The 17,046-nt window shown below is 36.9% G+C and overlaps 2 protein-coding genes across 19 annotated transcripts in view; one reads left to right on the forward strand and one right to left on the reverse strand.

Annotated features, from left to right (window-relative positions):
• The first annotated feature begins 82 nt into the window (after positions 1–82).
• RBM12B (RNA binding motif protein 12B) overlaps positions 83–17,046 on the forward strand; it is a 26,094-nt gene continuing 9,130 nt past the window's right edge. For 5 of the 18 annotated variants that reach the window (XR_006963986.1, XR_006963993.1, XR_006963994.1 and 2 more), the window contains exons 1-3: positions 83–499; positions 3,528–3,575; positions 16,504–16,612. Coding sequence is in view for 8 of the 18 variants with exons in the window: in XM_047089045.1 (XP_046945001.1) it covers positions 4,189–7,173 (2,985 nt within the window). In the remaining 10 variants the exon portion in view is untranslated. The other 13 variants (XM_047089045.1, XM_047089042.1, XM_047089047.1 and 10 more) reach the window with 13 other exon arrangements.
• CIBAR1 (CBY1 interacting BAR domain containing 1) overlaps positions 10,926–17,046 on the reverse strand; it is a 27,947-nt gene continuing 21,826 nt past the window's right edge. Inside the window, exons 8-9 of the mRNA XM_047089050.1 lie at positions 13,997–14,116; positions 10,926–12,136 (exon numbers count right to left, since the gene is read on the reverse strand). Coding sequence (XP_046945006.1) covers positions 12,050–12,136; positions 13,997–14,116 — 207 coding nt within the window. The 3' untranslated portion in view covers positions 10,926–12,049. The remainder of the gene's footprint in view (positions 12,137–13,996; positions 14,117–17,046) is intronic.

Here is a 17,046-nt window from a genome sequence, read left to right on the forward strand (position 1 = left end):
ACCGCCTCCCTTCCCCTGACAAGGGGAAGCGGGTGAGCACAAGACGCGTGCGCAAACGTGGCCGGGGCGCCGGGGTGGTGGGTTACGCCTGGAGAGCGCATGGGCAGACAAACTGTACGTCCGTTTGTCCGGAGCGGAGGGGAGAGTGGGCGCCATCTTCTTCTAGGCTCACTGAGGGCTTCACCTGTGCCGGGCAGGCTGCTGCGACGAGGAGTGCCCCCCGCCCCCGGTCTTGTGTGTCCGACTCGGCAGCAGTGGTGTGTGTTTACTGCCAAGTGCGAAGCAGTTACCCTTGGGGCGTCGGGGGTGGGGAGGGGTTGGCGACGGGGACGGAAGAACGGGGAAAGGCGGGGCCGGCGGCCGCGCCAGGAGCTAGCGTAGCTTCTGCCGTTAGGGCACCCTCCTTCCTTGCTAAACACCGACTCTCCCGTCAGCCTCCATGTGGTGTGTGTGCGCTTCCCAGTTTTCCTGAGAGTGAAGATCTCGAAGGATTTCATAGGTATTTTTTTTTCTTTGCTATGTCATCGTAGTCAGTGGTGGCAGAAAAGCGCTGAAGGCCCGGCTTGTTAGGCGTGAGAGTGGCCAAAGTGTTTGAGTTAGGTATGGGGCAGTTCACCCTGTGGCGAGTTAGGGTGGAATGTTTGCCCTTGGGACGGCGTAACGGAAAGGCACGGAGGTTGGGCGGTCCAGGTTAATTTGAAGGCTGATTTTGGCTGAAGGTCTGGCGACAGCATCGGATCCCACGTAGCAACTTTGGCCTGGCGCAAAAGAAGGAAGCTCTAACCCTTGGGAGTCTGGACAAAGGCTTTGGGCTATAGAAGCGATTCCTTCGGATGATCCCCATTTGAGGATGATGGATGTTATGGGAAATCCTGTGCCCTGTGGATTCGTCTTCATTTACAGTTCCTATTAACGACTATGGCTCTGTCGTCATGCCTTTGGTTTTTATTTTAACCATCTACATTATAAAAGGATAAAAGGCAGATCTTCATAAAGAATAATTGTGGACCGGGCTAGATTATTTTCTGCAAGGGAAACTCATGCATTTAGAATTTCATCATAACTTTGGGTTTTAAGGAATAGTCATTTCCCCCCACCGTATCTGGAGAATGACTTGTTACTCTCTAGTTAAAATCAGGTGGATCTGAGATAATACCTATTTAAATTTAGTCTCGTTTCCCTATCAGGCTTGATTAGAAGATGCACATTTCGTATTGTTTAGTAATGGTGATCAAGTGTGATGAATCCTGGATAAAATCAAAATTACTTAAAATGAACTTCTTAACTTCAAGCTTTTCAGGACTCACTTCATCTTTTCATAGGTTAGAAGTTCTAACATCACTGTCTTTAAATCAACACAGTCGCAAAAATACTTCTGTTACATTCATAAGTAGAAACAAATCTAAGTGCAGTGTACTTTAGGGTATTTTGTGTGTTTCTATTTCTGTGTTATGTTCTAAGAGTAGAATTTCTGGTGAATTTGCTTAAGGAAATGACCTATGGGAACCAGAGGAAAAGTGCTCATTTTGAGAACGGTCTCTTACAGATGGCCTCCTAGGTGTGTCATTGTTGAGGGATGAAATGGTACGTTACCCTACCAGCTAAAAGGGAAAAAAGTTAATTGTTAGTTATATGTGGCAAATTAGACAAAATATTTTATCTTGTCTGCTTGGATTGGAATTCATGAGATTTGTACTCCTGGAACTATTTAGTTCAAATATTGTTTTTAAGCTGAGGATAAACTAGAAATTTTTTGAATTTGACATGTTATTCCTTGAAACGTCCCTACGTAGCTTGTAGATATATTTATGTTCTCAGGGCATATCCCTTTTTAAGTTTTTTAAAAAGTTGAGGATAGACAAAATGGCATGTATCTTACTTGCTTTGGAGCTAAGTTAATTTGTATAGGAAGGAATCTTGGAACTTTAATGTGGACAACTAGTACAGAAGCCATTTATATAGTTTTTTAAACGTTGGTGTGGATATTGGTTTGTTGAAGGAACCAGGTTTGTACTCATTTTTATTTTTGGTACTGTGGATTTTTCATAAACGATTTTTTTAGGGCAGTTTTTTTAGGTTTACAGCAATATTGAGCAGAAGATGCAGAGATTTCCTATATACCCCCTGCCCGCGCCCATGTACTTTGTAAATATTTTAATAGTATTAATAGTCAATATTTTAAGTATCAATTTGGCATTGATAATTCAGATGTAGAATATGGCCAGTAATTTCTTGATACCTTGTTAGTTGAGCTTGTAGTTTAAAAAGTAATCAGTGGACCCTTTCCAAAGGAAAATAAGCCTTGCAGACCTCAAAGAATATGTCTTCCAACCACACTTTGTGGAAGAGTGGTACTTAAGTGTAAGTACTGAATTAAAGCAACATTTCTTTGCACATTAAAAACATAAATGTATAATTATTAATTTAGCAACTCTTATTTGATAAGATTACATTAAATGTTGTAACTTTGAGTATCTCTGAAAATATTAGATATAAATTGCCTTAAGGAAATAAGATTTCTCAGCAGTTAATACTGATAATCCCTAAACATTCTAAATAAATGTGTTTTTATTTTCTTTATTGTCATTTGGGTTTTCTCAGTGCAGGACAGCTTAAAATGGAATAAACTTGTTAGCATAATAAGATTCTTATTTGAACATTTTCTGTTTGGCTTAGGATGAATTTAGTAGTAATTGTTTTAGGAGTTTAAGATAAGGATTAGTAGCAGAGATTTTTTATTTTATGGGTATTTTAGTGTTTGCCTTAATTATATTAGAATCAGGAAATTTAATTCCATGTTTGGAAGTGTGAGCTATATGTGTATAACTTAAAATTTGTATTCAAATGGGTAGCCATTGGTTTGAATTTATTACTTTAAAAATTGGTTTTTGAATTCAAAACATTAGTATTTTGTTCATTTATTGTATCATTTTGAATGGTTGCCTTATTAGTTTGATTTGGTCTTATATTTTAAAAGGGAGGAAAACTGCAAGAGAGTTGGACATAAGGAGCTAGGTGTTTGGTTTTCTCATGAGTGGAAGTGACAGAAGTTTTTTTGGGAACTTTTGATGTGTTTAAATTGACCTTTTACTTGTAGAACACTTGTCTTTTTTTTTTTTTTTTTTAAGTGGATGTAAAATTTATATACAGTGAAATGCACAGACTTTAAGGATAGTATTCATTTGATAAGTTTATACTCCCATGTAACCAACACTCTAATCAAAATGTATAACACTTTCATCACCCCTTTGCTCTTGCCACTTCCAATCAAGGAGCTATTTAATTTCCAGGAGATTTTTGTTTTTAAATAATTTGCAGATGTCTGCCTGGAATTTGTACTTCGTTTTTGCTGAAGGATGATTAATTTCCCCTTGGAACAAAGAAGACCATTTTGTAATGTCCATAGTTGTGGTTCCGTATATTGCTTCACTTTTAATAGGTAATTCTGAAGGGAATATCCTAATCTGGCGTGTTTAAGATCAATTACAGGGTCCAAGGATTAATTATATTTCATTTTCTTTCCACAGTTAAGTTGCTTTTACAGAATTAACAGGTCTCCAAGAAATTTTAAAAAGGTAAGATATCCAGAGCTTAAGGCTATTCACAGAAGCTTGACAAAAAAATGTAAAGTAGAATAGTACCTGTAGGCACACATGGTTTCTGTACTTTACCTTTGGTCAGTGATGCACTAGTGGCAGACAGTTTATTATTATGAGCAGAAATTATATTCTGACCATAGATGGCTTTTCTCATATGTAAAACTTATCATGGTTGGTAACATTCTTTAATCCACAAAGCTCTCTCACATGTTTCAGCAGAAGATCTGTTTCTAAGTGAGTCTGAAAATAGTTTTTGGTCTTGTTGTGAAGCAGTGCTTGGCAGATTTACAAAGAAGATTTGATATTTTTGATGTTCATACTATATAGGATAGGTGATATGAAATATTTCTCCGAAGTAGTTGGTTTATTTTTATGTTTAGATGGGAGAAGGTTTATTCTTTTTCTAAGAAATTAGATACTGTCAATATTTTTTGTGAACTCATACCCTGTTTTCATTTATAAATGCTGAAGAAGGTAGGAACTAAGTAATTATTAAGTTTAGTTTGGGATAAGGTACTTCACAAATAAGACTTGCTATTATGTGTACCTTTTTGTCTGCAGGTCATTATTGCTGTGGTTTGAGCTCAGCATGGCTGTAGTCATCCGTTTACTGGGGCTTCCTTTTATTGCGGGGCCTGTGGATATTCGTCACTTCTTCACGGGATTGACTATTCCTGATGGAGGAGTGCATATAATTGGAGGGGAAGTTGGGGAGGCTTTTATTATTTTTGCAACAGATGAAGATGCAAGACGTGCCATAAGTCGTTCAGGAGGGTTTATCAAGGATTCATCTGTAGAGCTCTTTCTTAGTAGTAAGGCAGAAATGCAGAAGACTATAGAAATGAAAAGAACTGATCGCATAGGAAGAGAGCGACCGGGATCTGGGGCATCAGGGGCTGGCAGCTTATCTAACTTTGTTGAGGCTATTAAAGAAGAAGCAAGTAATTCCGGATATGGCTCTCCAATTAATCAAGATGCTGGGTTTCATACTAATGGTACAGGACATGGTGATTTAAGGCCAAGAAAGACAAGGCCATTGAAGGCAGAGAATCCTTACTTGTTTCTGCGAGGTTTGCCTTACTTAGTAAATGAAGATGATGTACGTGTCTTTTTTTCTGGTTTGTGTGTGGATGGCGTAATTTTCTTAAAACATCACGATGGCCGAAATAATGGTGATGCCATAGTAAAATTTGCTTCATGTATTGACGCTTCAGGAGGTCTTAAATGTCATAGAAGTTTTATGGGTTCAAGATTTATAGAAGTAATGCAAGGCTCAGAACAACAGTGGATTGAGTTTGGTGGTAATGCAATTAAGGAGGTTGACATTCCTATGAGAATTGAAGAACATTCTTCTCCACTAAGAGGAATTAATGATAGACATTTTCGAAAACGATCTCATTCAAAATCTCCCAGAAGAACACGTTCTCGTTCTCCTCTCGGGTTTTATGTTCACTTAAAAAATCTGTCCCTAAGTATTAACAAAAGAGATTTAAGAAATTTCTTTAGAGATACTGATCTGACTAATGAACAGATTAGGTTTTTATATAAAGATGAAAGAAGAACAAGATATGCCTTTGTAATGTTCAAAACTCTGAAAGACTATAACACTGCTCTGGGTTTACATAAGACTGTTTTACAGTATCGTCCTGTTCATATTGATCCTGTTTCTAGAAAACAAATGCTGAAGTTCATTGAATGTTATGAAAAGAAAAGACCAGTGTCCATAGAAAAAGAGAGGCTTGGACATATTTCACAAAAATACTCTCAAGAAGGCTACCTTGGCCAGAAACTGTGTATATATATAAGAAATTTTCCTTTTGATGTTACAAAAGTTGAAGTGCAAAAGTTCTTTGCAGACTTTTCTCTTGCAGAGGATGACATTTACTTACTTTATGATGACAAAGGAGTTGGTCTGGGAGAAGCATTGGTGAAATTCAAATCAGAAGAACAAGCCATGAAAGCCGAACGTTTAAACCGACGGAGATTCTTGGGGACAGAGGTATTGTTAAGACTTATATCTGAGGCACAAATGCAGGAGTTTGATGTAAATTTTTCCTTGATGTCCAGTGAGAGAGTGCAAGACCATTCACAGTCACGTGATAGAGATGACCATTCCCATTCTTTTGACTCCAGCGATCCACCAATATACTCAGTTGGTCCTTCTGAAAACTTCAGGCATCAGCAGGAGGACTTGAGGCAACTGGACAATTTCAAGCAAACCCAGGGGGATTTCCGACAGCTTGATAGGAGCCTTCCAGAAGATTTTAGGCGCTCCCCAGAGGACTTCAGGCGCTCCCCAGAAGACTTCAGGCGCCCTCGGGAGGAACACTTCAGGCGGCCTCTTGAGGATTTCAGGCGGCCTCTTGAGGAGGATTTCAGGCGTCCTTGGGAGGAGGACTTCAGATACCCTCGGGAGGAGGACTTCAGATACCCCAGAGAGGAGGAGTGGAGGCGGGCACCGGAGGAGGATTTCAGGCGGCCTTCCAAGGAGGATTTCAGGCGACCCCTCGAGGAGGACTGGAGGCGGCTCCCGGAGGAGGATTGGAGGAGGCCCCCGGAGGGAGACTTCAGGCGGCCTCTTGAGGAGGATTGGAGGCGGCCTCCTGAGGATGACTTTAGACGGCTTCCCCAAGGGGAGTGGAGACGACCACCTGAGGAGGACTTCAGGCGACTTCCCGAGGAGGACTTCAGGCGACCTCCGGAGGAGGATTTCAGGCGTTCTCCCGAGGAGGATTTCAGGCGTTCTCCCGAAGAAGATTTCAGGCGGCCGCCCCAGGAACACTTCAGGCGGCCGGCCCCAGAGCATCTCAGGCGTCCGGCCCCGGAGCACTTCAGGCGGCCGCCCCCAGAGCATTTCAGGCGACCGCCTCAGGAGCACTTCCGCCGGCCACCCCAGGAGCACTTCCGCCGGCCGCCTCAGGAGCATTTCCGGCGGCCACCCCAGGAACATTTAAGGCGCCCCCGAGAGGAGGATTTCAGGCACCCACCGGATGAAGATTTCAGAGGCCCTCCCGATGAAGACTTGAGGCATCCTCCTGATGAGGACTTCAGGAGCCCCCAGGAGGAAGATTTTAGATGCCCTTCTGATGAGGACTTCAGGCGGCTCCCGGAGGAAGACCTCAGGAAACCTCCAGAGGAGGACCCTAGACTTCCTGACAGTTTTAGACCTCCTGGTGAGGAGTTTAGGAGTCCACCCGATGACTTTAGAAGTCATCGTCCTTTTGTGAATTTTGGTCGCCCAGAAGGTGGCAAGTTTGATTTTGGAAAGCGCAGTATGGGAAGTTTTCCTGAGGGGAGATTTATGCCTGACCCAAAATTAAATTGTAGTTCAGGTAGACTAACACCTATTAAGATAATGAATCTTCCATTTAAAGCTAATGTTAACGAAATTCTAGACTTTTTCCATGGTTATAGAATCATACCTGATTCAGTTTCAATACAGTATAATGAGCAAGGGTTACCTACAGGGGAAGCCATTGTTGCTATGATAAACTATAATGAAGCTATGGCTGCTATTAAAGACCTAAGTGATAGGCCGGTTGGCCCACGCAAAGTTAAATTAATGTTGCTCTAGCGAGCATTCCTAAATTCAGAATTACCTCCCCACAGTATTGATGCAGTAAAATGCATTTGTTTTTTTTAAGTGTTTATTTTTAATTATCTAATGAAAAGAAACATTTTGACTTGTGAATAGAACAAATGTAAATATTAGAATGTGAATCTGGTTTTCTTTTGCTTGCAAATTACCATTCACTTTTTCTAATTTAAAATTATATATGCCCCCTTTTTTGGACAGTTGGGGAGAAAATTCCCTGAGTGCATTAGTTTTTGTTGATGTCATGGGTAAACCTCAAGATTTGTATAAAGTAGACCTGTATTTGGGGAAGATAAGTTTTATATTCACTTTTGTTTCTGGTCTGTAGTCTACATCTTTTACACTGTATAAGGAAATGGTCAGTGACTATTGTTCAGGTTTAGCATTTGCATTGCTAACTGCCTACAGAATTAATGCCCTCTTCTTTGTCTGAGATATTACTGTGTTAAGCCTCCCATTAATTATAAATAGTTCAAAATGGACAGACTGTGAACTTGAAGTTTACTTGTGTAAAAAGCTTAGGAGATTCTTGAAGTTTCCATGTTCATAACTTTGCAAAGTTTTATAAAAATAAAAAAATTTGCAACTGAATAGACCAGCTAATTAACTTTACTTGTATTTGTATAAAAAGAAAAAAGGATTACAGCTTCTTCTGTGAAGTTTTCAACAGCTATCTTAGACCATATTTATGATAGGATGGACCAAATAGCCTATAATAGCATAGAGTGCTGTGTACCTTTATGGTGTTTTCCATATCTCATCAACCAAACTGGTAAGATTAACTCCAAATACTTAAAAGAAAAAAGTAATTATAGGTACAAGGGGACATTTAGGCTTATGCTGGGAAGAATCTGATAAATGGATGTAGTTTGTTCTGGGAAGAATTTAGTGATGATTCATTGAACTTTTTTTTTTTTTTTTTTTTACTAGGTTCTCATTTTTAAATTATAAGACTTTGTATCCAAAGACTCAGTAACTAAATATAATCAGATTTTTGTGAGATTGCATTTTTACTTCTTTGATATTTAGTGTAGACGTTTTATAAACACTGCATTTGATTTTATTATACCCATAATAGTGGCTAACATTTATTGGGCACCTACTGTGTGCTAGGCAGTGAAAGTGCTTTACATGCATAATCTCAATCTCAATTTAAATATTACCTTAAGAAGTATGGTGTATTACTTATGTCTATTTCACAAGTGAGATAATGAAGTTTAGAGGTTAAGTAACTTGCCTAAAGTCATAGCTAATAAATCATGGAGCCAGGTTCAACCCAGACAGACCTTGGACTCCAGTTCATGCTCTTAACACTTTTGCCTACTAACTTTTGTTAAATGGTACTTTTTATTTTGGTAAGATTGTGCTAAAAATACTTTAGAGTAAATGATATTTTCTTTCTCTCCATTGTTGCTTTAAAGTGGCATTAAAAAACCAAAATTACTATGCTCATTGTTCATAAAAGACAAAATAACTTTAAAAGTTTGTATATATCTATCCAGGGCTTTTCTTAGATAATAATATCATAAATTGACTTCTAATTTAAAATTGTTCATTTTATCAAATATGATTTGATTTTGGTTGGCCTTTTATATAGTTTACATAAAGCCAGGTTAATTTTCCTCAATTCTGTGATTCACAGGTTTCCCATATTGAGCAAATAAGAATATAATTTGAATTTATATATGGTAGCTTAGTAATTTAATAATAGGATTTTGCAGAAGTAGAATACTTTGTCAGTATTTAGCCATTTGCCACTATTTTGGATTAATCTTCAGTGATTTAAGAAACTTGAGAGGCCAACTGAAGTTTCTGTGTTTTTAATTATTGTGAATATCTTACTTGCTAGTAGAATGAATAAACTGGTAAATTTGGTTTGAAAAAGCACATCAATATGGCTCTTTAAACTAGTAAGCTTACAAATAGCCAGGGGAATGATAAATGTGCAAACTAAACACAATGAACAAAAAACAAAATAATAAATCACTATTTTTAAATGCTCAGAGATTATATAGATGGTTCATTTGATCAGTCTTCGTGAGGAATGTATAGAAGACTTTAAAACACTTCCTAAATACATATCAGTAAGAGCCAAGATGAAGCCTAAAAATGAAATATCATGTAATGTGGAACTGCTTCTCAAATGGGCGGGGGTGTGAGGTGATAGTAGACAAGAGGTCAACAATAGTAAACAGAAGCTTTGTATTATGATTGTAAAATTAATGATACACTCATAACCATTTAGTTTAATAAATTTTTTAACTTTTAAAAATAAAAAAGTAGAGAAAATTGGCTCCTACTGGTTGGGAACCATTTTTGCACATTTTCCCAGCTCTGCTGTCGTTGGTTATGTTAAATTGGCCATGGTAGTATTTTTGCAATGGAAATTGGCAAATGTAACAAATCAGGGCATTTTCCATGATGGACCGTCAAACAGCACACCAATTTCAAAAACATAAAAGAGAATACTGCACTCAATTCTCATAGACCCATCAATGTGGTTGACTTTGAACAACCAGGGTTTGAACTGCAAGTGTGCACTTATAGGTAGGATTGTTTTGATAGATACAGTATAACACTAAATATTTTTATGGTTTTGTTGATACTTTTTCTCTAGCTGACTTTATTGTAAGAATACAGTGTATAATACAGATACAGAATGTGTTGATCAACTGTTATTGGTAAGGCTTCTGATCAACGGGAGGTTACTGATAAGCAAGAGGCTGCTAAGTTTTAAGGGAATCAAAAGTTAATGGATTTAAACTGTGCAGGGATCAGCACTCTTGACCCTGGTATAGTTCGGGGGTCAACTGTTTCAGCCACTTCTTTCTCCTGTTCCCAGACATATCAGGTACACTAGGAGCGTACTGGTTCTCTAGTTTAATACCTAGCAACATGTTAACTATCTTAAAACCAAACATTTTTTGTCAGAAGGTATCTGAAAAATATAGTTACCATCTAGAAAGTAAACTTGATCCCATAAACCAGGAGATAGTTAAGAATCATTAAGAGTTTATTTTTTATCAGTTACTAAGGATATTCTCAAGAGCAGTAGCTCTTGGTCCATAGATCACCTATTAAGCAGTGACCCCATCACCTCCATCTTTTTGTATTAAGTGTTAGCTATTACTTAAGGAGTTGTACTAGGTACTGTATATTTGGCTTATAATTATGAATTAACTATGTGATTTATTCTCCATAACCCTAAAAAACTTAAACTGTTTTGGAGATATATGGAGGCTTATAGGCTAAGTAACTGGTCCAGTTACCTATTTTTTTTTTTTTTTTAATTAGGAAGCTGAAAGAGGTTTTTACATTTTTAAAGGTGGTTTAAATGATTATAGAACTATCTATGTAATAGCCTTAATTTTGTTTCTCAGCCCACAGATTATAAAGTATTTACTGCCTAGCCCTTTAAGTAATAGTTTGCCAACCTAAGTCTGGTCTAAAAGAAACTTAATTTTACATTGCTGAACGTATTATGTATAGTAATCCTTTTGTCTTTAGAAGATTTCTTTGAAGTAGGCAGAGCATACATTTTATATCAGAACTGTTTGCTGATTGCTTTGTATATCAGGCACTGTTTTAATTTTATAGATAGGCAACTAATGCTAAGAGAAGTGAGCTGCTATAGTAAACAAGAGAAATACTATAACCCTGGTTTTTCCTCCCAACTATAACACCACGTTTAAATATTGAGAAAATAAAATGCAATGTAATGATACCTTTAGTGTCTTAATTTATTTAGGGTTTTAGAACATTTTGAATATTTTGTACTGAAGTAATTTTATCATTTAGGGCTATTCTCAGGAAGCAATGTTTTGTTAACAGAACCATGAATAACAAAGTCAAAAAAGCTTTCTAGAAAGTCTTTATTTTTGTTGTGAATAGTTGCCTTTTGTGGTTATCCCAAATAATTTTATAAATTTCAAAATTTTTATATGCCTGACTGGTATCCATGAAATAACAAAAGTACAATCCCCATCCAAAGAAACAAAAGTATTGGACATACTGAAAGGCTCTGATTAAATTGATTATTTTCAGGAATAAAAGTAACTGTATACTCTTTCATTAATTAGATGGTGGTTTGGTAAAATTTTTATAGACTTTTAAATGATTATCGTTTTCCATGATGTTTCTTAGGCAACACTCCACCAAATTACAGCTTTCTAAAAGCTATAGTACCATGTATAATGCTTCAGTATGACAGCATTTTCATTTTAAAACCAGAATCAGGCTGAATGTGGCTTTCTTTTTGAATCTAAAATTTCTGCTTTATGTAGTTTTAAGACACTGATATCCTAGTGTCCCATTACATTTAATAAAAAGTAATGACACTTATTGAAAAGTAAATTATGTATCAAATAATGAAACTTCAGGTTGTAGTAAAAGTGAAAAAAAGTAAAGGAAAAAAACCTTTGTCCTTTTGATTAAGGCTTTATGGAATAGAATTTGTATTTAATCAGAATGAGTAAAGACCCTTTTTTTGGCAATGAAAGCAAAGAAACAAGTGGAATTGTTAGATCTCTTGTGTTTTGTCATCTATTTCTATTGCGACCTCAACTAGGTATAGTGCATTATATGGAATGCATTTGAAATACATAATTTTTTTTTTTTTAATGGAACCTATACAAAAATCACATACTGCTAGATAGGATGTTGAAATGACTGGTGTGTAATATTTTTTAAAACCTTCATTTTTGGTCAGCATAAATTTCCTTTAATTTTCATTTTCAGGAGGATTTCATTTTGAGGTTTAACGAGTATGAAGCCAGTATAAAGTTTTACAGTGTAGTAATTCTGGACGCCAAGTCATTCAAGATGAAAACCGAAATATGAAGTTTTCTTAAGAAAATTAATTTTCTTCTTCTGTAACATCTAAGTCTTCATCCTCTTCATCATCATCTGCTTGTTGATCCTTTCTTAGTCGACAGGTAGACACCTGTTAAAAGTTAACACATTTTAAAAAATATTAACTTAAAATATTTTTACATACTTGGTATCTTTTGAATATGCCCTTATAGAGAAGGTCACATAGAACATATGTTTCAGGAAGATAATAATTTTTTAGTAATGAAAATTCCCTATGAATTCTTATATTTTAAGGTTGAAAACAGTTACAGAGCTTTTTCATTCATATATCAGATTGTTTTTGAACAAAAATATGAAATTAACCAATTCCAGTTCGGTACTAGTATTTGAATAACTAAATACTTCAGAGAAAAGTACATACTCAGTATACTATGGATATCGAAAATATTTTGTTAAGTAATTCTTAGGTCACAAAAATGGGCGTTTGAATATGAGAATCATCAAAGGGACAGCAAATAATATGCCAAGACTATTTCAACTAGGCAGCTGAAATATTAAAATTTAATACTGTGATTTAAATGGAGTGAGTCTGAATTCACTACTTGCTTTTAAGTCCTGACCATTGCCACTTGGGAAGTCATCTTGCTTCAGACCTTTCTGAGGCCCATTTGGCAATGTCTGGAGACAATGTTGTTACATCTGGGGGTTTGTGTTTGTGTGTGTTACTGGCATCTTGTGGTAGAGGCTAGTGATGCTGAACATCTTTAGAATGCACAGGACAGTACTCCCTGTTCCCTTGCCAAATTATCTGACTCAAAGTCAATGGTGTGGAGGTCAAGAAACCCTAGGATAATGTAATTCTAAAGTACGACACAGATGTTAGCTAATTTTGGTAACATTATTAGCTCTCAATAGAAACAAACTTTGTACTATAATACTAGATAATATGGAATTTACATGCAAGGCACTTTATGCTGATAAATAATAAAAATGTGAGTTGTTTGGGGGAGAGAGACCTATACATATAAAGCAGTAAATAAATGCTTAGAAGAGAACCAAATGGAAATAGAAGTCATTGGGTCACATTTACCTACAAGTTGTATTTTGAAAATATGTTGCTTAATCTTATTTATTAATTTTTTTGAGAGAGATCAAAGGGGGTGGGGAAGGACAGAGAGGGAGACAGAGGGTCTGAAGTAGGCTCTGTGCTGACAGCAGCGAGCCCGATGTGGGGCTTGAACTCACAAACTGAGATCATGACCTGAGCTGAAGTTGGATGCTTAACTGACTGAGCCACCCAAGTGCCCCTATTTTGCTCAATTTTAAATTCTGAAGGCTAGATATGAAAAAAAGTATTGATCTCTGGATCAGAAGTTGGCAAGCTATACTCCATTTTGCCTCCTGTTTTTGTAAATAAAGTTTTATTATAACACGGCCATAAAGAATTGTTAATGTATTGTTTATGGCTGCCCTTATTTGGGACATACACCTTGGGCCCATTTTCTGTATGGCCTCTTAAAAGAAAAAGGCTGTACACCCCTCCCAGTTGTAGACATCTAGTAACTCAGGCTTTCTGGATATAGAAGAAATGAGAAAATGGACTTTTTACCTAAAGATACGTGCTTCCAGATCTAAGATCATGTTCAGCAAAAAGACTTTTTTTAGGTATAATTTTCACTGAGTCATGATAGTGGTATTTAAACCATAAGCAGTTTGACTTCAGAATCTATGCTCTTCATATTACATCTGAAAACAAATCTAGATTAGCATTCTCCTGTCCTTTCCACCTCTGCTCTCAAGTGTTCTTGTAGAGAGTATTATGTACTACAGTATACAAAATAAGAACAGAGCTGCACTTAATGCAATCTTCCAATCATCTTCTGTAAGAGGGTAAGTTATATGAAGTCAGGACATAAGGGAAACTAAAAATGTATTGAACAATACCAAAGGCAGCTGCTCGTATTCCTTTAAATTACGGTTTTTAGCTTACCTGACCTGTTCCAGATACACACTTAGCTGACAGTGATCTTTGAAGAGGGGACTTTGAATTTGCTCTTACGATATCTAAACGGGATGAATAATCTGGTGGATACAGAGAATTTCGGAAAACCTGTTGCAATGATAAAGCAACATTATAAAATAAATACCAAACGATGGGAATCTAGGAAGCCATGTTAAGTTCTTCTTAGTTAAGATTTTTTTTTTTAAAGCAACCACATCCACCTGCTCACCTCCACCTCCCAGGAACAAATTTCTATTATTGTAAATTAAAAAAAAAAAAAACACAAAAAACCATTACAAAAAATAAAGTTTTAAAGATGAAAGCTATAAAGTTTATTTGAACCAGGTTAAGATGCTGATGGGTTCTGAAACCATCACTTGAGAGCTTTTGCTGAGGAGTTCCTTCCCTCAAAGTGGATGCTCCCAAGGAGAGAGGCTGCAAGTCATACCTTTGATTCTTTGTCTTCTCCCTGTCTCAACTCTTATCAATTTAACTTCATCGCAATAGTCTGACAGTACATCATTTCAGAGTAAGTTGGAGCCACTGTGATTTATGGATTATAATCTCACTAGACTCTGAAACACCTTTTGTCAGTTTTTTTATCCTTAAGGCAACAGTTCCAAATACCACTCTTTTAAGCCTATCTATATTTTTTGTCTTCCCCCATTTCTCTAATAATTAAACTGGAAGGTAATGTTGTCAGATGTGAATTTCTTCAACTTCACTCCCTTTTTCCTCAACTCTTTACCCCACCCCTTTTATTTAATGTCATCTGAGTCTTTCCAAGGTGCATATTTCCTATATCTAAGACTTCAAAAAAGAAAAGCCTTCTTTCTCCACAGGTTCCTTCCCCTCAGCAAACAAGCTCAAGATCAATTTTTTTTTTTAATTCAAGATATAACTTTACTCCTTAACTTCTCAAATATTCTCCTTCATCTCCATTTGTCAAAAAAACTACAAGTGGGCTTTCACTTTCCACTGAAATTGCTTTTGCCCCAAACCACCAAAGTCATCTTTGATCCTCCCTGGCCTTGTTATGAAACTTCTTTTCCAGGTATGCCATCTCTAAACTCTTTTCATGTGCTAGCTGCCCTATTTCTTCACATCTCTTTTTTTACTGCTTATACCTTAAATAATTTTAAAGGATTTCCCTTAGGCCACTTTTTTTTTTTTTTTACCCTTTTCTCTGAAGATCTTATCTTATCTACCTTTCTCTGGTAGATCTTATCTACCTTTTAACCAATTTTCTATAGGCTCTCTTCTGATAGCCATACTTAACATGCCTAACTACTTCTGTTCTAGACCAACCATCTAGTAGAACTCCGAGATGATTGAAATGCTTGCTGTCTAAACAGGCTACATGTGGCTACTACCCCTTGAAATGTGGTTCATGTGAATGAGGAACTGAATTTTTAACTTTAGCCACATATGCCTAGGGGCTACTGTGTTAGACAGCGTAGTTCTATATTCACCTTTACAATGATAGATGTTATGATACATTGAGTAGACCAAACTATAATCCTAGGCATTCTCCCTAAATTTCTCATCTGAGGCACTTCTATTTTAATTTATTGACTCTGCACATCTTTCTTTGTAGTTTACTTAGAATTATCTTACTGAAGACCAGAATATGATTATTAAAACACTTTGTGGCTCCTCCCTACCTAGAGTCCAAACACTGACACCCAAGGCTTAACATTACTCAAACCTACTCATCACTCTTCACCTCTAGCCTATTTACCTATATGCAGAATATGTTATACTCTGCCTTTGCAATGCTGATTCCTCAGCCTAGAATTCTAGCACACTCATCAAGAGCCAAGTCAAATGCCATCTTCTGCTTTCTCCTATTCTCTAGTCAGTAGCGCTTACTGTTTATACCTCAATACAGCTATCATTTCATTGTTCCGTAATTATGCATCTATCTCCAACACTAGTGCAAGGAGCCCCGTTTTATCTTTGCAACTCCTCCCAGCTTAAGATTGTAACATAAAGGAATGTTAACGACGTGTTTTGGGGAAAAGAAACTCAAAACTAAGGGATTTCTCTATGGATTTCTTTAAACCTTAGAGAAGTACAAGACACAAAAGGAGCGAAGAGGTGAAACTTAAACTCAAGAGGTGAGACATGTTTTAGGACAATTCAGTCATGCTAATTAGGTTATTTAACATGTTACTGAGGATCCAATTATGTTTTCATGCCAGTTAAGGAAAACATATCCTGGTATGATATAAGAAACGGATATAAGGAACACGTATCCTGGTATAAGAACCATTAATCAAATGGTATTTGGAAAGGATGTATTTTTGTTAGAACAACATTCCTTTTTTAACTGTTCTAGAAAAGATGAAGTTAAAAGTGGGAAATGGAAGACAGTATACACCCATGGGATAAAAGTCTAAACCAGCTACGTGTTAAAATTAATCTCTTAATGCAAAACAACAGGTTTACAGGAATGTTTATTGGCAATAATGCATTTCCCAATATGGTCCAAGATCTCTTCTAGGAGTGAGTCTCAAGATGCTCTGAAGTGACTGCACAGAGGTGATCTTTTGAAGGGGAAAATGAGCCTGACAATGCTTTTTTATGTGAAGAACAAATAAGGTAAGATGGTTTGTGATATAACTAGATGCCTAACCACAAAAAAAATTAGCTGTTGCCAGAATAAGTCTCAGCAGTCCTTGTAAAGCATGAAGTATTTAAGAAGAATAGCAAGTTATTTCTCTGTCCCTGTCTACATATTTTCTCTACTTGTTCCGAAGAAATCCTGTATGTAAAAGATTCTTTTTCTTCTTGGTACCAGTTTCATAGAATTTTACTTTCCCTGGTCCCACAACTCTCCCTAGTCTGCTTCCTTCTCTCCACAATTGCTGTGTGGCAGAACACTAACGGCTTCTGCCTATAGTTCGTTACGCCTCAGGACCTCTGTGTATCTGTGTCCTTTGCCCTACAGGTGTTGCCAGGCATCCTACGCGTCCCTCAGACTTCTAATTAAGAAATCATTCTTTGATTCGCCAGACTATTTAGAATCCTCACAG

This window comes from Lynx rufus, unplaced genomic scaffold (genome assembly GCF_022079265.1).
Source record: "Lynx rufus isolate CCGP_SWC_20201006 ecotype Redwood Valley unplaced genomic scaffold, mLynRuf1.p SCAF_26, whole genome shotgun sequence".
Lineage (NCBI taxonomy): Eukaryota > Metazoa > Chordata > Mammalia > Carnivora > Felidae > Lynx > Lynx rufus.